General features: G+C 47.1%; 1 protein-coding gene across 1 annotated transcript in view; it reads left to right on the top strand.

Annotated features, from left to right (window-relative positions):
- LOC144115058 (sushi, von Willebrand factor type A, EGF and pentraxin domain-containing protein 1-like) overlaps window positions 1-23,187 on the top strand; it is a 541,580-nt gene that overhangs the window by 123,205 nt on the left and 395,188 nt on the right. The window contains 2 exon segments of the mRNA XM_077649191.1: window positions 15,800-15,886; window positions 19,238-19,273. Coding sequence (XP_077505317.1) covers window positions 15,800-15,886; window positions 19,238-19,273 — 123 coding nt within the window.

Below are 23,187 nucleotides of genomic sequence, written 5' to 3'. Positions count from 1 at the left end.
GGGCCGCTTAAATTTGGAGCCCGCTGCGTGCCCGAGAAAAGTGACGCGAGATTTGCGCCAATTTTGTAAGCAATTGCCCCTGGCTATAGTAATACCTTAAAGCGCTGTGCACCATGCGAGAACAATTAATTAGGAACCATAAGAATTGAATTTCAAGAAGAAAAGAATTACAGATCTAAACAGAACTAACTAAGGAAGATGAGCTTTCACTATAAGTGCTTGTGTAAGGTCTTGATTTGAATATCATTAAAACCTTCTTCTTCTCTCTCACCCATATAAAAAAATTATGCAGCACTTCGAGCACACACACTCAGAGTATAGCACTCTAAGTTCAAAACTTAAAGTTCCGCCTTAAAGTTAACTCAATAAAATCGCTCAAGCCGGAGCTGTTCTGAAATGGCACTTCAGACACGAGTGTCCGTCCCGATAATGGGATTGCGCAAAGTGCGAGGCTGGATGATTGCATGACCAAGAAGTCCCGCTGGGGGCAAAGCCTTGGGCTTCCCTCAAGGTCAAAGAACACGGCGACGCTTATCGCCGATTTCAGGATGCCGCTTGCGCCATGCGGGCACCTTTTAGTCCCAACTTTGCGCTCGAGTCATGTCATCCGCCGGCGCTTGTGGAAGCGGACAGGGTGATTTTCTGACATAGAGCTCAGGTTTAAGCGCATTGGGCTACGCGCTTGCAGCTTTCTACAATCTGTTCTTATGATTTCGTTGTTTTAACCTAGAGCTGTTTTTTTCTCCTGTGCTTCAGCGGCCTCTCTGGCGCTCCCTAATTTCTAGACACTTAGTTTCACTCTACTGCAGATGGTTCCTGAATAATTTTATTTTTAGCATAATGTTACTTAGTGATATAATACGAATTCTTGACTGAAGAAAGGACAAGATATAAATCGGCGTTGAGCTGCCAACGCTCTGTTTCCTCCTGAGAAAATTGACTCATTCTTGTACTATCAAGCTTGGTTTCAGCATTCAAACGGTGTTTAATGATTACAATGGTCACGAAAACACAATGTCTGTAGACTGCAAACTCATTCATATCAGGGTAAATTCAATTACTTTCCGTAGTTGAGCCGTTATTCGCAGACGCCTTTGGTTGTCGGCCGACCCTATATACAACGAAGACCTGGCATTACAATCTTCCTATACTTGTTGGACTGCTTCGATTTGCTTGAAAGCCCCACATGCGGGATCATTGCTTTGAGTACAAAATAAGTCTATGAATGATCTGCAAAATAAAGGCGATGTAGAATGCGACCAACAGGCGAGCAGCCAAAAATAAAGGAAAAGATCCTAAGAATAACTGACGAAGTGTCTCATGGCGGCGGCCGAATGGCCAGAAAGGCAGTTCCGCCACACGGTAAAGAGCTCACAAACAGCCACGTCGGCCCATAGCTCGCAAAGAAACTGCTACTTCTTTTTTTAAATTTTCCTGCCGCATTAGCACATCGCGCGTCGCGCTGTTTTGACGATGGCACTTTCGACGGCTGTTTACTTGACCCAGTTCGAACCAGCGGCTCGTAATGCGGAGATTTTGGTAAGCCGGCTGCTTGCCGAGGCTGCGGAAGCAGGGGGGGGGGGGGGTGCTTGCAGTCGTCGTTCGTGGCGGTTCCGTGCTGTCTCGAACAGATCTCGCTGCCTCGAGCGGCAGACGACAGTGGCATTTTTCTCCTTGCGCCACAACTCACAGCAACTGTAGCAACAGACAGTTTTGCAGGAGTGAGCAAAGAGTCAGTATACTGACTGTTTGTTATTTACCTCCTGAAGCTCGCGCTACGTACACGCCATGAATATTTCTAAGTAACCTTTTCTGACGCGTTCCCATCAGCTCTGCAGCACACTAACTGGTGTGAAACCGGTTCGTACTGATATTTCTGTTAACGGTCACACTATTCATCCATTTATAGTGTCGCTTTTCCAAAGACCGGTTTGCATTCTCTCCCTCTTTAAATAGTTAGCGTTTGCCCTCTTTCTTTGAAAGGGACTATGCGGTAAATTATTTGAGGTTACATAAAGCAGACGAGAGATTGGCACTCAATCGCTCGTCACCCCAGGGCAAGAATTTTTGAGCTAGCGGCAATAACAATGTAGATATAGCAGATTAAAAATTACGCTCCTCCTCTCCCCCCTCAACTCGTACACGCAGGGCGCCAGAAAAAGTAAAGAAAACAGGTCTGGTACTGGGCTCCGCCCATTAATACGTCATCCGCTCACGTTCGGTTTGCGACTTGCAGTTGTCGCGCCCAGCGCCCCATCGGCAGCGTCTCCGCGGTCTCTCTTCGCCTTCCTGGACTGCGGCGCGCGTCGGATTCCTTTGCTCTTCGTCTCTTGCAGTTAGCAGAAATGTACCTGGAGCAAGGCGTGGCTCCAGGTACATTTCTGGAGCCAGTGGCTCCAGAACTCCTGACTGAAAGAGACGGCAGAGGTAAATTCAAACCTGGCTCGCGTTTGTCCGAGGGGCTCGGGCGTCGGCACGAGCAGACGACTTTCACGGCTACCGGAAGTTTGCCCGTGACGTCGTGGCTGCCGTGGCTCCAGCGAATGACAGCGTGTGGTGGCCGATGCCGCTGAACTAGTGACGTTTATTTTCACGATTTTAGTCCCAAAATAGGTCAAATTAAAAAAAAAACACGGTTTTTTAAAATTCATAATAAATTGACTGCTCAGTTCCGAAGACTGATACTTAGTGTGGATGCTTCTGAGCATCATTTCTAAGCATCGAAAACATTTACAAGTAACTTTTAATTCATTGCATACTCCCTCTGAACACGGGTCTTTTTCTCTCACTTCTCGCTGTTACGTGCCTCTCTTCTAACAGTTCTATGTTAGTCGATATTTATATCCCTGACCTCAAATCTCATGCTAAGGCGGCGCCTTTCGGTCTTAGGAGGAAAGCGCGATTCTCGTTATAATGACAATTTCAAAGCGCGCCGTTTGAAATTCAGCGGTTAATTTTTCCTTTTCTTGGGAATTCACCACGACCAAGTTCAAAGGCAAATTGCTTTAGAGGACACGGGAAAAAAACAGCCGTTCGCGCAAAAGAAAAAGTACGACGTCTGTACCGTCCCACTCATCTTTCTTTCCTGAGATTTTTTTTTTTTTTAGAACAGATGCATGCTGGTGAGAACATTCAAAGCTTGAAATTCATGAAAGAAAAAAAATCATGTTCTCACACGTTGCTTCTTAGATAATTTATGATTTATTTTAATGTCCTGATGCTTTTTTGGCGGTATTTTATTTATCAGGTGCATGTACCAGAGCATACTCGGTTTAGAGAACTTGCACCCTCTTTAAAAGTGCACATGTGCTTTGTTTGCGATCAATCGCTGTAATTTTTCAAATATTTCGGTTCTAAGCACCTTAACACCCGCTTAGTTTGGTTTATTTAATGTATTGAACTTCGCATTCAACAAGGGATTAACACATTTGAGAAACCTGTCGACAAACACTAGTCTGAGGTGGAGCCATGAAAACGACAGGATGCTTGAATCACTGAATGCTTCCGCTGCTGACAGCTACCTGGAATCAAATGAACCCCACTACACAGAGAAATAGCTCGCGTACTCGAAAGCACCTGATATATTTTACGCCTTAACAAGATAGTGTGGTTTCACGATCATTATTTGAGCTTGCTTAGTGTTGGGATGAACATCTACGATGCCAAACGATTTTAATTATTTGTGTGTTATTTCCGTGTCACATGTACGAATGAAAAAAAAGTCAGCGTGGCTGAACGCAGTCACCGCGTGCTTCAGCGAAATGTAACCCGATGCCACGCAGCTGGCAATTCTACCTCTTGCACGGCTCTACGTAGCCGATGCCGCGACGCCGCCGCACCCCTTCTGATCTGCGCGCTGATCAGCCTTAAATGTATGACGCGATAGGAATAATGGGTTAATGCCCATATATGTGGAACCGGTATTTCTCTATATTCACAGACAACTGGCAGTCCTCATACCACACCTGGCGCCGTGGTGCAGCGGTTAAATGATGCGCCACTGCCGTGGCACTGCAGGCGCTGCCATGTGTAGTGTGCCACACACACACACACACACACACACACACACACACACACACACACACACACACACACACACACACACACACACACACACACACACACACACACACACACACACACACACACACACACACACACACACACACACACACACACACACACACACACACACACACACACACACACACACACACACACACACACACACACACACACACACACACACACACACACACACACACACACACACACACGGAATTATTTTTTTTTGCTTAATCAAGCAAGTACGGCTGGCACCTTAAAGCTGCAAGGGTACGGCGGTCTCTTTCTCTAAAATAAACCGAAATCAAACACCGAGGGAAGCGCTGCTGCAGCGGTTACTTCAGTCTTGGATGTTTGGTCTTAAACGCGATTAGGACATTTTAACCACAGTTTCGGGGCTTCAGTGCCCGTAGAGTGTTTATACGCCTTGCTTGGCAGCCGGTAATGAAAACTATAGCGCCAGCGGTTCCAACCACGCTCCAGTAACCTTACATTCATGCCCAGGCCCGTTTTTCAGGAGGACAAAAGGCTGGGGAATGAATAGGCTGTGCCCTGACTTAATGCAACAGGTCACGCCGGCTGCACACCTTGCAATCTAATTTGTCCTGTCCAGCGCGCTGCTGACCAGGCGGGAGAGAAGCTGTTGCCCGCAGGGTACAGGACACCTCGCGAACGCCTGTCTATTTGAATAAGGAAATAATGATGTTCTTCGTTTCCTCCGTTCGGCTCGCACATATGAAATTCAAAGCGCTGTCCTCATGTTTCTCGAATCGAAACGTCAACACTTCTTCAGTCCGCATTAAAGCGCTTCTTTTGCAGAACGCAGAACACCCCGTATGAAGCTCACTTTTTATAGAATTGTGATTCTGGATCTGGAGCCAACTGCGGCGCCCAGTGCAGGAACTGCTTGCGCACAGCGCAGTTCATGCACAAATTAAGAATAGTGTTCCTGGCATGCAACCAACTCTGAGCTGGCGCTTGTTTTTGTAAGCACTTCGTGGCAGTGTCTCCATATATAATCGCTTCACTTTTCATTGCTCTCGCAACAGCCTCATCTCTCCACCTGCGACCTTTTCCGGTTTGGTTTGCGGGGGTTTAACGTCCCGAAGCGACTCAGGCTATGAGGGACGCCGTAGTGGAGGGCTCCGGAAATTTCGACCACCTGGGGTTCTTTAACGTGCACTGACATCGCACAGTACACGGGCCTCTAGAATTTCGCCTCCATCGAAATTCGACCGCCGCGGCCGGGATCGAACCCGCGTCTTTCGGGCCAGCAGCCGAGCGCCATAACCACTGAGCCACCGCGGCGGCCCGACCATTTCTGAAGGTAAAACAAACCAAGCGTTCAATATAGGCTCGCGTCAGCAAAAATGAACGGACCTCTGCCTTCCCAGCATCTGCTGCATGGCCTTATTAAGTGCGTACAAGGCTTATTTGGAAGAGTAGCAGAAAAATAAAGCCAACAGCAATGCTTGCGGTCACCTGCATGTGCGAAGGCACCCCATGGGATGGGCTCGAAAAGAAGGGAACTCGGGAAACACAAACTATACTGCCGGACTCGTTACTGATAAGACGAGGGGTCTTCGCCGGCGAAGAGCAGACTGCGAGAGTAGACTATATTATCGGAGGAGCACAATGACCGTCTGCTAGCTTAGGGGGATATTTTCAACACATGCGCAACAGTGAACAGGGCGCCCTGTAATTATTACGCGACAGCGTATACAGCTTGTTCGGTCGAAAAGCCGTCGGCGTAGTATAGTAGTCGGCACCGCGTGTCGGAAATAATCGGTGGCTGCATAAAAGGAATACCGTATCATGGCAATTTGTGGTTCCAGTGATTGATGATTGATTGGTATGTGATAGGCGATGACGAGTGAATGATATCATTGTAATAAATTGATTAAAGAAATGAAAAAATAAAAAGTTGAAAAAAGGAGGTGGGAAAGGAGGCGGAAAAAGAACGAAAAAGCCAATGCTTGATGATGTCAATTAAAAAGAAATTACAATGTGTAATTGATCAGTTATTAATTGAATCAATTGAAAGAAATGAAAAATGGGTTCAAATGTGTTTTCAACGGGGCAGGCGTCGCGCCGAATGGGCGATGGCGTTCCGTGGACTCCCGTCGCCTTGTCCGCGTTCGCCGCGCCACAGCGCTTTTTCAACCTTTTCTGACCCAGGATTATATGAACCACGGCAACAGCAATGCACAAATCAAGTGCGGACATGAGCATATCATTCGGAGCAGCTTATAAATCCGCGCTTCACTGCGATAGCATGTCGGTGCACATACGCCGGAAGGAAAAGCGGATTGCTGAAGGCTTCCTGATTTTCGCTTGCTATCTCGATATGCAAAACATGTGCACTGTTTTCAGAAATGAGACAACTGGAAGAAGTTTCTCCAGCCGCACGCATCATTATTTACGAAGTAAACAATGCAAATCAATGTAAAGTTTGGTCCCCCTCACTAGTCTCTCACGGGAGCGCGCACCAAAGGGAAACAAGAATAGCTCCGTTTCTCGTTCGAACATCCAGAAACTCAACACCGGCGGGTAAGCTTATGAGCGAGTTCAGTTGCAATGGTCGAAGCTCTTTGCAGCGAAAGTAGATTGAATTCGTAAATTTACCACACAGAAGGACAGTTACCGTACCTGCGAATGCTTTACCGTGACCATTATCGTTGAAGTGCAGTTATTGCAACCTCTGGATGTGTGGGGTCTCAAATGAACTACCTGCGTGGCTGTATAACTACACCACCACAGAGTGCGCAAAACATCAATGATAACGAAACTGAACGACAAAAATTCCAATGCGTAGAATGGTCAACAAGCCACCAGGTGTCAATTCGAAGTCACATCTTCTTGGCATGACTGGCGCGTCCTTTGTGGATGAAGTGCTGTGCTGCCAGCTTTCACTCTAGCTAATATTTGGAGACTCTATGCCCTTAGGGTAGTTGCCGTGGCAGCCACCTGCCGGCTATGAATTTCTCCGCTCTCGCCATACTCTCCTTCTACGAGGACCCTCTTACTCGGTAACCTTCTCCCCATGCATGTCTCCCTCCACCGTGAGAACCTTCCAGTCGCGCCGACTACTAAGACGACGATGCGAAGCACAGGGAACGGGCATTTAACAGCTGTTGCTCTAAAATAACTGAGTAGTCATTTAGGTGGGAGATAATTTAAGAGAAAGATGAATGAAAGAAAGCATGCCGGACGGCGGAAACCAAACCCTCTTACAGCCGCCGCGATGGCTCAGTGGTTATGGCGCTCAACTGCTGACTCGAAAGACGCGGGTTCGATCCCTGCCGCGGCAGTCCAGTTTCGATGGAGGCGAAATTCTATAGAGGCCCGTGTAGTGCGATGTCAATGCGCGTTAAAAAACTCCAGGTGGTCGAAATTTCCGGAGCCCTCCACTACTTCGTCGCTCGTAGCCTGAGTGGCTTTCAACCATAAACAAACCGACTACCTCAGCATTGAACACAATAGCTAGGCAGGCAAGTTGGGGATACATATTCAAACACCGTGTAAAACCTACCAAATGAGGAAAAAACCAAGATTGCGCGTCAGCAAACCATCTCTGCTCCTGCGTGATAGTGAGGCTGCCTATCTTGACCCAACGTAGTAACACGTGCCTTGTGGTTTTGTTGTTCGGATGTTGCCTGTTCCCTTATACTTGTCTGTTTCCTGTGATTAAACTTCAGTCGAGAGTCAGCGCTTGTCCTGTGTTGTTCTACCCTTCGTCCCCGTTTTTCGCGTTGCTATTTTGAATATGTACCTCAGCATGCTGCATGCTATGCTGTGCCAACTGTGGTGCGGTGGTGGCAGTTTCTTCTGCTGCTTTCGAAAGCGTTTAACTGTAAGTTGGGTTTTCAGGCTACACCGTCGATTCAAGTTTTATACCCTTGCGATCGTCTTCTAAGCCGCACGGCTGCCTGTGCGCGAACGTGCACTCTCCTCGCTCAAATGACTTTGATGAGAGCGCACTCCTTTTCTGCACCTCGCCTTACATCGTGTGCATCTTGTTCCTTGCTTACCGTTTATTTAGCCCAAGTACCCGCTTGCGTCGGCGAGAGAGCCTCGCTGGGGCCGCGCTGCCTTCGCCCAAAGCCTGTCTTGCGAGTGAAGCTGACAACACAAGCGTGCCAGCGTCGGGCCAAAGAAAGCGGCAGCGTTAAACGGCCAGCGACGGCTGCTCATTAGACCGGACTCGCCGAAGCGATCCGGGACCAGCTGGCGGCGCGAAAGGGGAGAGCGCGCGGTATTTCGCGGGTCGTGCGCTGCCTGGGCGCTCGCTTGGTCGCGAACACGCTATAGTATAGCGTGCCGACGTGCTTGCATACTTAAATGGGAGGCCGGGGAGAACGCGCCGATCGATGCGCCGCTGCCGACGGACCGAGCGAACTCGTGGACCGCGGTAACTGAGAACCGAGTGCGACGCGACATCAACAGGTTGCGCCGAGCGCGGGGGCACTCCGGCCTCTCAGGTCAAGCGTGGCATGGCGTGGGCGCTTAACGAGACCCGCTCGAGGCCAACCGGCAGGACTTGGGAGAACTCTTTGCCCTGAGAGTGACTATGGTGGGTAGGCAAGACTCCGCGTTAGTTCCTGCCGCTCAGGATGCGAGTGTAATTAGGAGTGGACAGAAAATGGCAAAAGAGGGAACACGCCTTGGGCAGAAATCGCGCTCTAGCTATAGTTTGCGCACACTCATTAGGACAGAAAGGTTTGTTCACACTGGGCAGCACTAGAAAGAACGCGGGATGAGCGCAGCTCAAAGTGGTTAATTCGGAAGGAACCACCAGATGTATGGAGAAGCACGGTCTATGTGCCACAGGCGAACAAAACTGGTAACCAGTGCTAAGTAAGGTCGTTTTCACAGCATCGCACTTTAAAAGGCAATATCATTTGCTTATGATTATGCCGTCGCCTCGCTGACGCGGTCATAAAATAAGCATTCCAATAAGCATGGCATAAAATAACCATTCTATGCATAGGTTAGTGTACGTTTACACTAAACAAAGTTCATGAGTGCAGTTACACCGACCAGCAGACATTATACATCTCCCCATCTACAGAGACTGTATCAGCGAGGAGCCAGGATCATCGTTTGATGAATTACTGCACACTTCCTCGGTATGGTTGTCAGTGATGTGGCAAGTGAAGAAGATGCGAGAAGAATGTTATTGATAGCATTTTTTGTTTGTTACAAATATTCATTAGGCCGTGAACTAACCTTCGCTTTTTTAAATAATTCTTTCTCAGTGGCATCTGAGGCAGTAAGAGCAGAGCGGAAAAGAGAGCGGAAAGGGTAGTAAACAGGAATACTGCTTCAAAGCTGGTTCCTTAAGCAGCTATGTAGATATAAACTGGTAGGAAAGCTTCCATAAGTTCAGAACATGACGGCACATGCGGGATAATTGGCGTAGCTTGGTCAACAGGGACAGATGGGGAGAGTGGGGGCCACCATTAGGACATCGCCTTCTCCACCTCTTTCAATTCACTCCATATCCCATCGCGGTGCTTCAGTCATGGTCAGTTGAAACAGGTAGCAAGATAAGAAAAGAAACGGCGAGTAGCCGACCGCTTTGTATAACCAACAGCCAATGACATCAGCCAAGGGGCTGTGCCACACTGGACTCAGCTGCCTTTATTAAAAGAAAAAAACTGCCAGCTAAGACCTTGGTTCGGGACCAGCTTTTCTAAGAGTGCGAAAAGCTGGCCTATGATGATAGGTCGATGCCCATTGAGACGGCAACAGTCAACGAAAAGGGCGAATCGGGGGTATGAACACTGCGAAGTCGAAAAAGAAGAAAAAAATACCTCACAATCCATGCCAATCAAGTACCTTCCATCGCCTGCTGGCCCGAAAGACGCGGGTTCGATCCTGGCCGCAGCGGTCGAATTTCGATGGAGACGAAATGCTAGAGGCCCTTGTACTCTGCGATGTCAATGCACGTTAAAGAACCCCAGGTGGTCGAAATTTCCGGAGCCCTTCACTACGGCGTCTCTCATGGCCTGAGTCGCTTTGGGACGTTAAACCCCCATAAACCAAACCAAACCAAACCTTCCATCGCCGAAGGGACGGTGACATGTTTCGTGTGCTGCCATGTTCTCACGTATATGCTTCTATAGAATTTGCGCTATCATCTTAAATACACCTTGACTTAGTGGCTACGGTGTTGTCCTGCTCAGCATGAGCTCTCTCGCTGGATTCCCGGCTGCGGCAGCCAGGCTTCGGCGAATGCAAAACGAACGTCCACATATTCAGGTTTGGCAGCAGCTTTTGCTTTCTCTGGAGCGCAGGAATCTCGCAAATAAATAAATAAATAAATAAATAAATAAATAAATAAATAAATAAATAAATAAATAAATAAATAAATAAATAAATAAATAAATAACTATTTTCTAGCAAGCGTTTCGTTTTCACATCTCGAACTAAGGTTTTGGCGCTTTTTGAGCTTTCTCCTGCCCTAAAAAAATGACGAAATTGTGTTCGATTTGAATAAAGGAATACCAGTTGTGTTTTCACTGAAGATATTCCGTTATTTGTCGTTTCCTTAGGGACTCTCTCCGACTAACCAGCAAAGCGCTGTCCAGGTCAACAATACGTGAACGACGACCTCGGGAAGGTGGGGAACTCGTTCGCGTGCTTTTGACCGAGGTCCCTGAAAAACAGCGCAGCAACGATTCATCTTTGCGAACGTACTTTTAAAATACTTCTCATTTCTGAAGGAGGGCAAGAGATGAATGAAAACTCCTTTAATGGCTGAAAACAAGAACGCCAACTGGTTGATCTGATGCTCAGGCAAAAAAGAAAAAAAAATTAATTCATTACGCTGCGTGAAAACGCGTTCGTAACCTATCTGTGGGCATAAAGGGAGGGTGATATAATCCAATGTTTGTTATTTTCCGCATACATTTTTTTAATGAGCGACTGGAAATATTCCTTTCATCAACACAAACGCATTTGCTTAAATTAATAAGTGCAAGGGACCATGAGCGAAGAATAAAGCCTTCGCTTTTCAAATAAAGTTGAATTGAGTTGAAAGCCCTTCATTAAGTAAGTAATGCTTATGGCCATGGGAGGGGATAGCGAAGTGTACGCAGAGTCTCCAATGCTTGCACGGTCGTCAGTCACCTCACACTGCTCTGATCAGACCACTAAGGGAGCCATATCTTGCAAATACCATTTGCGCCCTAGAGTCAGTTTATAGAAGGGAGCGCCAGTTTAAACGGTAGGATGCGATCTCCGAACGTCCGGTGACGAAGCCACAGGACAGTCCCAGAGAAGGAGGGATATGTCGCCGCGCGTAGTGAGAGCACGTAATCATTCCCTCTGTGTAGCGACGCCAGCGAGCCAGAATGCGGGACGCGTGAGCCGCGCGGGCGAGGAGCTTATTAAAAAATGCGTCCTGACATCGGGTTATATACAAGAATTTCATTTTCTAAGTCAGTTATGTCTGTTTCCTTCTGATGAAAAACAGCTTTTGCGTCTGATTAAACTGACTGATTGGTTGCGCTGTTTCGCAGGTAGGCTATAGACCTTTTCAATGCTTTCAGCTTGATTGAGTGCACACGCATTTCGGACTGCGCCGAGCATTCCCTACCTCTGTGAAGTCCGCCAATCGGCACGCTGCTGCCACAGCTCAGTTACAGTAGAGCTGCGCCAAGAAGCACTTGTTTGAAAAGGTGTATAGAAATACAGAGAAATACAGAGAAAACAGTGCAGAAGCTAAAATACTAGTACAGTCGAAGAAAAGCCGGTTGCTGTAACTCTCTGTGAGAAGAAGCCGCCGGTAAAAGCTTCGTGTGCCATGAACATTGAACAAAGGTTTCTTAAGCAAGCCTTCAGGCGTTATTAAGTCTACGAAGTCTATTGAATACGGTGTGATTTTTCTGAATTCATTCTACTTTCACTCCTGTGTTCAATATTTCATCAATAGTATCAATTCAAACGTTTTTTTTTCCATTTTCTAACTGCTTGACATTTATATTAGTAGCCTTCTCAATGTTGTCTACAATTTGATAACCATTTGAAATTTATGTTGTAATTACTGACGGTAATCCCACACTGTTACGGCCCCTGAACTGGGACTAGCAGTATTGTAAATAAATAAATAAATAAATAAATAAATAAATAAATAAATAAATAAATAAATAAATAAATAAATAAATAAATAAATAAATAAATAAATAAATAACGAGATCTCCGTATTTATCCAAGGCGGCAGCGAAAAGTTGAAAACAGGTTGAAAAAATAAAAATAAACAAGATGAACTTTTCTTACATGCATGTTCCTCTCTGGGAAATAATGTATTCTTGTTTCTGAAAGTATTTTCAGCAGTTCAAAGTACTGTTCTTCGTTCAAACCATTCTTTTGTAAATCCACACACCAAACAGCCGTTTCTTTTTTGCTGTGAAATATACAGCATAGTAGAAGCTGACACAATAATTCGCTCGTCGTTGCCTAAACTGCCATTTCTTCATAAGCCTGATTCGATGTTAATAGGGGCTGCGAACTAGTAAAGCTTGCTTGCACGTGGGTTTTCTGCCTCCACTCGTTCAGTCATTGCAATTATTTAGAACCGCCAGACAGAAATGTTAAGTTATTTGAGACGCCTGCCCCCTACCTTTATATGTTGTCGCGTAGTAGCGACCGTTGCGTAGCTGTGTGGATGCCCGTCTTTGATGACAAGTTTTGCAAAAAGGTTATTTTGCAAAGCTTAGAAAAAGCTCTCATTATTGGCTCACTTAAGCTGATGGGACGATTATATTTACATACAGCTGCTTTGCAGTTTCGCGCAGTATACTTATAAGATTTACTTTACTGCGATGAATGAACAAAATCTGAGTTTCGTGTGAATGGAAACTCTAGTTCGGAACCGGAGGTTTGCGAACAACTAGAATCCTCGAAGTCAAACCCGGCATCTGGCGTGAGAAACATGGACAGATCTTTTTCCGCCAAAAGTGCTGCACATATATGTCCGATGCAATGAACTACAGTGTATACGTATAAAATACAATTCAGAAAAGCAATAGCTATGGGATAGACTGCAATTCTACACTACAGGACAATGTCCAATGCCCATGTGTCGCTGAAAGTATTTTTCATTTTTTTTCTCACGACTTTTCACTGACTTGCTCTGTGAGCTTCACACAGCTTTTATTTCACGCTGTGTCGCACAAAACATCCCATCTCATCCCTGCTGACGGTCGAAGTGCGATAGATGCTAATCGTTTGCGATCATTCTGTCCTTGCTGCGACAAGGCCTTTTCAGGTTCCTGAAATCAAAACGAAAATAACCATCCGAATGACAAAGTGAAGCTGAAAGCTTCGACATTCGAAAAGCGTTGTTCCACGCATGAAACAAGAAAAAAAAGATGAAAGAAAAGGACCGAAGGTTTCAGCTTGCATTTTTTGGCCACTTCAAAATCCAGTAGAGCGCCTACGACAACCGTGAATGGCAAGAGGAAATCGCAGAGCGCGGACGAAGCGTTTTCTAACAAGAGGCGGTGACGCCTTATTCTGAGCGTAAAAAAAAAGAAAAGACAAGCGAGTTCGGAAATAAAAATAGAAATTGCAGCAAGTGCATTCGCACTTGCATTCAGGACTGGGGTGGCAAAAAGTGCTTTCACTGCGAAGTAAGGAGATTGCAGAAGACGTCAACTTCGATAAAGAATGCACACAACACCTATGTAAGAGGCAAAACAGCTCCCTTTTACGAGGCTCTGGATGCTTTAAGACATCTCTAAGGCAGAGTAACAAAAAGGTTTTTCCTCGGATCCTCGGGGACGCTTAGAGTCTTCACGGGCTATTTTTCGTTATTACGGATGAGCTCAAAGCTTCTTGAGTGGCCAGAAACTTCCAAGATCCAGGGACCGCGATGAGTTTCGGTGAGCTTTTTAGGGCACGTGCATAACAGTGGACATTAAACAGGATGAGATTAAATAAAACGAAAAAGAGACAAACGTCCAAGACATCGTTGGCTGCATAAGCAACAGCCGAGCGGTTTCTTTCAACCGTTTGCGAATTGTAGCATGATGAATAGCTTGCATCTTATTCTGTTGCCCTTAATGAAGCCTAATTGAGGGTTTGTACCCGCACAAATTCAAAGAGGTTCATCTGTCTTAATATCTGAGGCCTTAATATGCACGCTTCTTGGTACTTGTGACTTGCTCATGCATTCTGGAATATATGGCAGAATGCACTGTGCGAGAAGACAGGACGCTAGAGACGCGTACCGCAACAGGCCTTCGTTTAATATCGACTTCGTTTCGTGCATAAAAATATTCGTTTAAGGCACGCGCCTTGCCTAGCTGTGAAAAGAGAGAGAGTAACAGACAAGGCAATGTAGGCCGGTCAGTATGCGTTCACTTTTCCGTGGATTTGTCAACGCAGCAATTCGTCTCATTATTTGTTCGACTGTGCCGTTTCTCGCTCACTCTCCCCAACCCAAAGACCTGCTTGTAGAGAACACTAAAAAGCTTCTCAGTGTCATTTACACACATTGAAAACTAGGTGGACAGGCTGTAGCCTGCGATGTCCCATGCCGACCTCTATATAGACTTTCCCATCATGTCAACGTAGGAGCCAAAACGCCTCCTCTTTGGACTGCGAACATGTGCAGAAAGCCCCTGATACCACTTCTTCCCTCCTCGAACCAGATGCGCACAACCGGTCAGTGAGGAACAATGCGATGCACAGCGAGCACTTTCTTAAAAGGTCTATATGTTACGCTCCCTGGCAGGCATCTTTTGCTATTTTCTCTAGTCCGTGAGAGGGTCACGTGAGCACGCACCCTCCCACGTGGTCGCTCTTGCCCAGGAGACTGTGCCCCACTCGCTACACTGTGCCCCACAATGCATATGGAGTCGAAAATGCTAATCCGTCATACAAATCCTTGGGAACGCGATGACGGAAAGAGCAAGGAGTTTAAGCGAAAGCAAGAAGCCTGCTTGTCACATTCGGGTGTATTGTCCAAGACGTGAACTGTGTATGTTGTAGCTGCGTTTTTTTGGGTATTATGTGGCGAGGCCTTGCATGATCTTTTACAGAGCTAGCTGTTAATGCGAAGGTTCACGAGAAGCGCGTTTGGCGTCGTTGTCTTCGTCAAAAAGCGTGACCGAAGCAGGGGGGGGGGGGGGGAGGAACAGAGACCACGCACGGGCTGCATCTCTCTGTGCGCAATCATTATGGCATGCTACGTGGCGCTCATTTTCCGCATCATTACCAGTTGTGTAATCGATATTCAATTGTTCTCTTCCCTTCTTAAAAAGGGACAGCCGACGCCACTATAAGGCACGAACCTCTCCTTGAGTGTTCACGTGAACAAATAACATCAATAAAAGGCATACTTACGGTTAAAGTTTATGGTATGTGGGAACTTACGCAAAAGGATGCGTAAGTTCCCATTGGTCTTCATTGGTTAAGGACCAAGGACGCTGATGATTGCTCAGTGACCAGTGAAGACAGCAGTCATTGCTCCGCGATGGGGACCGATACACCCGCAACTCATTAACCGGTATCCATTCGTTTCTGGCCGCCACTGATGGCCTGGAGGTCCCCCTCAGGAGGTGTTAACGTAGAACACTAGCGTGACAAGGGGACAACCACGTAGACAGCGCAGGCACCTTTTACGCGCGGCTGTTTAGGTTGAAACGCGACGTTTTCTGTACATGTGATCTGTAGCGCTTCATGACCTCGCTTCATGACCTGTGTCTTTTCATGCTCTTCGTAGACGCCTACCACATCCGGACGTTCGGCAGCAAGGGCGAGTCCAGGAAAACTTCACGACGCTACGCAGAGTCCTGGTACATGCCTCGAGGTACGAGCCACGCCACATTCTTGGCCCCTTTTGCATTTATGTATTTGCCCTCGCCCTCCAGTCTGTGGCTTACCAAGGTTCAAAGAAAGCAGCAAGAATGGTAATACAAACTAAGCGGTCTTTAGAAGAGAAGAACGATATTCACGGTTGCGCGAATACATAATCACAAGCACAAACAAGCAGCAATAATAACTTCCTGTTCAAAGCAAACAACAAACAAAAGGCGATAAAAAGTCGTTTCAGGCACAGTTTAGTTTCAGGTAAAGTAGTGACAGGTTCAGATACAGAATGCAGTGCATAATCACGGCTGTGAGGCCAGCATTAAAACAGTAGCACCAACAAACCAGTCAAACGTCTCGAAAAGCAGCGAAAACCAGAGACGAAAGGAAGAATACATTGCCAATGGATATTACAAAAAAGAAAAAAGGTTAGTCACGGCTGCGCGAGAAGTAATGTCGTGTCTGTAATTTCGTCAATGGCACGAGGAAGGGGATTACACTGCCTGAAGTGCTGGGTATGAGAGAGTCATGAAAACATTTAGTGTGACATGACGGAATTCCTACTTTGTGACGGTGATCGGTGCGTGATGAAGGTCATGGCGAAAATTTTTATGAAATAAGCATAGAAAGAATACGTCTCGAGTGATAGAGTAGGCAATGATAGGCTGACTTTGATGGCTGTTACGCTAGAACTGCGACGACACTTAGACAAGGTAAAGCGAGATGCGCGATTTTCGGTGATGAATGAAACCACGCCTGGGTCCCAGACAAAGGTCACATATTCCAGTTTTGGACGCAGAATGGTTCTGTAGAGAAGCTTTAGCGAGCTAGGTCAACGTGGGAAGTTTCTTCTGATAGCCAAGGGTACTGTTAGCATTACAATGTAACCGACATGCAGCTTCCAGAACAAGTTTTTAGACACGTGGACACCCAAATAATTATAGTAAGATGCAGATTCAATAGGAACATTGTTAAGTGAGTAAGTAGGAGCTGTTGTGCTGACTCAAGTGACACGCAAATGCTCACATTTGTTAAGGTTGAGCTTCAGGTGCCACAGTTCAGCTTATTCGAATAGATTGTTAATGTCAGTTTGTAAGGTAGAGACGTCACATTCATTGATTATTTTGCGATAAATAACACAATCATCCGCAAAGAGATGAATTGATGAAGTAAGGTTTGTAGGCAAATCATTTATGTATATGAGGAAAAACAGGGGATGAGCGCCGGGGCACACCGGAGCTGACTGGAGAAAACTGTGGAACAGTATTATTTGCTGTTAGTAGAGCGATCATTCAGTTAGAAATGATTGCAGCCACAAAAGTACATTAGCGTCGAAGTTCAGTTTGCTCAGTTTAATTAATAGTAGTTGATGAGAAACTTTATGAAAAGTTTTCGACAAGTCCAGGAATATGCAGTGTGCCAGAAAGCTTTAGTCAAGAATGTAATGGAGGTCAGGAGTGAAACATAAAAGCTGAGTTTCACATGAAAACGTTTTGCAGAATTCGTGTAGAAAGTTACTGAAAAAAAGAATTCGATCCCTAAAAAGGTTGCGAGATGAGTGTAAATGAGGTGTTCCATGATCTTACACAGAATTTGGGTGAACGATACTGGACGCGTTTTGTTATTAGGGCACTGTTTGCCGCCAGACTTGTGCAGAGGAATTTTCTTTCCGACCTTCGAGTCATCGGCTACACAGCCTGTATCAAGGGACTGCTCAAGACGTTTAGTCAGAATTACAGAAGAATAAGTCTCGGTATTTAGCACAAATTTAGCATATATATATGTTATGAATTCCAGAGGATGAGGAAAGCTTCAGTTTTCCAATTATGCGTAAAATTCCTATTGCATCGAGAACGATTGGATCTATTACAGGAAAGTGGAGGAGGAGGAGGAGGAGGAGGAGGAGGAGGAGGAAGAGGAGGAGGAGGAGGAGGAGGAAAGGTTGCGATGTGCGGACACTACCGCTCAGACGTAACACGCTGGAAAAGACAACGAAGAGAAGTTTATTCTTCATGTCCAGGGCTGGGATAATATAGCGATACCGTTAGAATTTAATTCCATTCCATTTTAACTCTTAATATTCCTCCTTCGTTACTCGCTGAAGCAACGTCCCGCCTCCGAAATCGGGGGTTGTAGCTGGGATCTGCCATTACGCACCGAGTCATAACCACGCAGTAGAATAAAAAAAATGGCATATTATATTCGGCCTGCCTTCTGCATGTAGTTCCAAAATACGGCAACATGGGGGCCACGCATACCTGCCAGCGGTTATCATGCCTAAGTATGGTAGCCTTGATGAGCAGGACAGAGGTCGCTTATTAAGCCACTAAAATGGGCCACTGAGTGTGCACTTTGACCTCGCGCTGTTGGACTGGGCGAATCTCCACGCTTACTAATGCTTGAAAGAAAAGGCAGAGCGCTCTACTTTAAATTGGTTTAACGGGGTATAGTGACATTTCGTTAACAAAGAACTGCTTTGTTCTGTCAGTTGTGATACCAGCATGACCTTTTTATGACAGTCGGCCGCAATTAGAAGTAGGTTCATTATTTATTATATTGTATAATTAGTATGCATAAAGTAGAGAAATTTCCAGTAACGGGAAATAAATAAAGGTTCCATTTTAGGACGCACTAGAGTGTTATTATTACAAGCGATGACGAAATTTGTGGCAAGCTGCCGATGTTCCCAGAGCTTTTCCGCTCTGTGAACAATTCACAACGGAGCTTGCAAACGCCCTGCCAAGCGCCATTCCCGCAGCGCACACTTTGGGTTGCTATGACAACGGCCAGTGGCTTAAGCTTGTTGATCGGTGCCGGTGCTGTCGCCAGGCAATGTTTATATATCGTGCTTGGCTTCACAGTGTGCAAAAAAAAAGAGCACTCAAAAGGGAGACACTTTCCGAAAATTCTGGCGTTTAATTAGTCGTGACTGTTCATCCATACTTTCATTTTTTAGCGATGCATAGGGAATATTTTTTGGCGTTAAAGAATTTGATTCCTTGGTTGGAACTAATAAAACCGCAAACAAATTAGTTTTCATGCGTGATTTCGTTCCAATCACATTGTTTTGAGAAAGCCTTATTGCAATGTACACGCTTCGTCAAGAGACGAAAAGGTTATTTTATTATCGCTTTCTTACCACCGTACGCGCGGGCAATGCGCAGCAGATGAGTAAATGTGACCTGCTATGTCGCCGCTTCCGGCTATTCACTTGTTTCCGCCGGAATATATTTTCGGCGTTGAATGCTGCGCTTCCCTATTCGCCAGCATCACAATTACGGTTTCTTAGTGCGTAACAACACAGCACCTTATGAATGATACTCAGCGCTATCACTTATTGTTGTCATTGCAGATGCGCCTACAGACCTTGAGGAAGAGACGACTGACGGTAAGTGAAAAAATACGGGTATTCTGTCAGCCAAAACGTGAGAAAATTTCCGAAGGGATTCGTCAACTTTTTGCACGTACTGACTGACAGCTCTCGTCTCATGGGGTGCCCTTTATTGGCAGCGCGCGGGTATCGTACAGTCTGAAACTCAGCTTACGTAATAAAAACTTTGCGAATCTGAATACAGGCTCTTGCGGAAGTCGGTCTCGATGACTCAGAGAGCTTTTCTTTTTTATTTTTACCACGGAGCTCTATGGCGTGGTTAGGGTAAGCACCATAGATTGTGAACCTTAAATAGGCGAGCCGGGATGGCTTTACTTCAGTAGCGAGCATGGAGCGCGATAGTAATCATTGCGGACTTTCAAACGTGGCTTGTAATTTTCAGCATGTTTTAGACATAGTCATGCTTGCGGAGAGACGAAGTCACACGAGCTAACACTCCGTCGTCGAGTGTACGTCCAAGACTCTCTAAAGGGCAGAACTAACCGAAGAAGTAATGATCAGTATCGGGCCGCCGTGGTGGCTGAGCTGTTATGGCGCGCGGCTGCTGACCCGAAAGACGCGGGTTCGATTCCGGCCGCGGCGTCGCACTACGATGGAGGCGAAATACTAGCTGAGGCCCGCGTACTGTGCGATGATAGTGCACGTTCAAGAGCCCCAGGTGGTCGAAATCTCCGGAGCCCTTCAATACGGCCTGAGTCGCTTTGGGACGTTAAGCCCTTAATAAACCAAACCAATGATCAGTGTCTTAGTTTTCAGTCACCACTCCCGCTTACTCGTGAGACACCCTTTCCAAGTCCGGAGTCTTATACGGAGTTTTTGTTTTGCCTCTACGTTATCAACGCGCGGATAACTCCAAGGAGAAGCATCGAACAAACATACGGTGCCCGGCGAGCAGCCGCGTCGTTATCATTAGCGAGGCGTTCCTGGCCCACAAGTCTCCCGCGCATTGATGGGCACCCAGCAGCTGCTTGAGTGTAGCGCGCATTCCTCGCCCTCGGCCCGAGAAGCACGCGCAACAGCTGGCGGGGCGCCGGCTCAAGTAAATCGCGGATGGAGGAGGAGCCGGTGCTAGGACGCCTTCATAATGGTAACGACGCAGGCGGCCGCATGATGACGCCACGTTTCTGTGGGCTGTCGATGGGCGCATATCTTCTTTGATGACTTCTGAGCAACGACGTGCGAGTGCGTTGTTAACTGTGCGTGTCAGTGCTGAAAGCTGGAATGATTTACGTTGCGGGCTGCCGATGAGTATTCCAGCAAGTCAGTTGAAGTGCACTAATCCTGCGCGTTAATTAATTACCGAAAGCTAAGGAGCATCTATCGAGAGATGAGCGCCGCAGAAAAGCAAGCATTGACTAGTCAAAGACAGGTTTTGCAGCGTAGCAACAAGTTCGTTCGTATTTGAGCAGCGCGAAAAGGCGAGGAAGGGAAAAGAAGTTGTGGGTTTTAACGTAGTTAAACCGAGATGACGTTCCAAAGAACGTGTCTAGCCTCGTTGGCTCATCGCAGTTGATGAAGACGGCAACGCGCAATGCACAGTGTGAGAGCGTGTTGCAGTTAAGCACCAGGCGTGATTGGTTGCAGCGATAGCATAGTGCTCTCTCGCAGTGGCCAGCGAAGCTGATCTGCTCGCGCCGCCGCGGGTTCGAATCCCGGTCGCGGCAATATTTATTTAGTTATGGTTTGGCCAAGGTCACCCTCAAGGTGAAGCTTCACACAAACTCGCGGAGCCGGTTAGACCTCGTGACGTAGCGCTTTAGCACTAAAACAACACGACGTAACCTGTGTTTCTGCCGTCCACCATCATTTTTGCGGTGCTCAAGTATGAACGGTTTTGAAGTCACCCAACTCTTTATTCTTTATTTTATTCTTGTTCTGTTTCGTTCAATTCGCCGAATTCACAGATGTGCTGAGAACACGCCGGAACTGATCCAGCAGTGAAAGAAAGGACCATAGAAACTATGGGGACGTTTAACTGACCTTAAGAGTGGAATGCGATATCATTACATTTCACACTTGTCGCAGCTTTTCTTGTAACCTCTGTGTGTTTGCGTCTTTTTCTTTGCAATTGTCAGTCCATCAACCGACATATTACGACTGCTGGGGTCAGTAGCTGGTATATCAGCTATGCTGTGACGATGCCGACATTTGGATTCATCTCAATTTCTTTTTCAATTTTTGATTTCGACTCGCTGTCTACGTTGCTCTCTAGAAACTTGGTTGCTCACAACTCGATGGACAGGTTCTGATGACGTCACACCGTCACGTGACCTCTCTCGACCAATCAGGGTGCTCCACAAGGAGAGGTTGTGATGACGTCGCAAGGTCACCAGAACGCCCCCCTACCAGTCAGCGAATATGACACAAGACATCGGCCGGGTTTTCATGTGGCGACAGCTGTTACGCTATCGCATTAATGAACGGAAAATAGGGGCGGACAGAATCCAAGGGTGGTATTTTCTGCCAGTTCCATGGCTTTTCCGACCCGTTGGCTCAGCATTGCTTGATTAGCTGGTACTGCAGCTGCCGTTGTCCGGGAGAAAAAGCGCGAATAAACTTTACTTAGAAGTCGATATGGAAGGAATACAGTGCCTTATTGATAAGGCAAGACCTCTGTAAATCAAGCTCAAAGCCAATCGAGTGAGAACTGTGGCTCCAGGCCTCTGGCGATGCCAGCGAGAGAGACAAGGAAGGTGAATTCCTCACTGCAAGGATGCGGCAATGTGCAACGCAAACAAAGAAGGAAAACATGAAGAGAAACGAGCCACGACCCCCAACAGAATGGCGAGGGGTAGAAAAGGCGTGGGCATGGCAGGAAACCACCTTGTGATGCGGAAATCCCGCGGCTGGCCATATGTCCGCAGCGCCATCCGTGGCGCGCACCCATCGGCGGGCGGGAGAGGCTGTCAACAGCTGCCCCCATTTCGTCCTCTTCTTCTCCAGGCCGAGCAGGGACGGCCGCGGGCGGCAGCGAGGGTGGTGTGCGCGCCTTATCTGGCGCCGCGCAGCAGGGCAGCTCGTCCTGCCGAGCGCTGGGTTACGCCACTGGTAGAAGCGGCCCGTTATCTCGCGACCGCTGTAGCGCTGATCGACTTCCCACGCCACCACCTACTGCGGCAGGACCGCTGTTCGCACCACTCAGTGAGGCTTATCAGCCGCGCAGCCTTCGGCGCCTCACGCCTGGCACTCCTGTTTGTCTTTACTCCCTTCGCGCCCCGTCCGTCTGTGTTTCTTTTCGCCGCTTCCGCGCATTCCTGGCCGCTACTCGGCGGTTGATCTTCTCTGATCCTTTCCTCGCACCCTGGGGAGTAGGCGGCGTCGGGCTGGCCGCGAGTTTTGTAACCGTCCTGCTGATCGGTTTCGGCGACACGGAGAGAGAGAAAGGCCTGGGATATTCGGCTGGCTCAACGCGGCCACCATCTGTCGCTGGCGATCGAATCACGTTGAGAAAGCGGAAGTCGCATCCTCCCTCCCTCGGGCACTTCTCCCTGACTGGGGCCCTTCTGCCCGATATTTATTTGTCCCTTTGGGCGTATCTCTTTCGTATCTTGCGCCAATGTTCCTGCGGTAAGGAAGGGGCCAGTTGTTTCGAAAGCGAGTGTCGAGTGAACCTCTCGCGCTAGAGCGACACGGGGAGCGGTGTTGACATTTGCGGCCGTTTAATCGAATTGCGGAGGCTCTTCTTGGAGATAAGGACCACGGCTTCCTCGAGGCTTTTTCTCAAGTGTGGTAATAAAATCTGTGAAATGTAATCAACTGTACCGCAAATCGGATGGTGTATGCCGCAACGGAGAAGCTAAGAATAGGTAATTAATAACCTCAAAGAAGCCGTGTCTGCTTCGATATTGAAACGGGAAACGTTTTCTGTAGCAACCCCGCTGCCTTCCTCATACCGTATTTCAGGAAAGACG

This window comes from Amblyomma americanum, chromosome 1, assembly GCF_052857255.1.
Source record: "Amblyomma americanum isolate KBUSLIRL-KWMA chromosome 1, ASM5285725v1, whole genome shotgun sequence".
Classification (NCBI taxonomy): Eukaryota; Metazoa; Arthropoda; class Arachnida; order Ixodida; family Ixodidae; genus Amblyomma; species Amblyomma americanum.
This window is presented reverse-complemented; position numbering and strand designations above follow the sequence as displayed.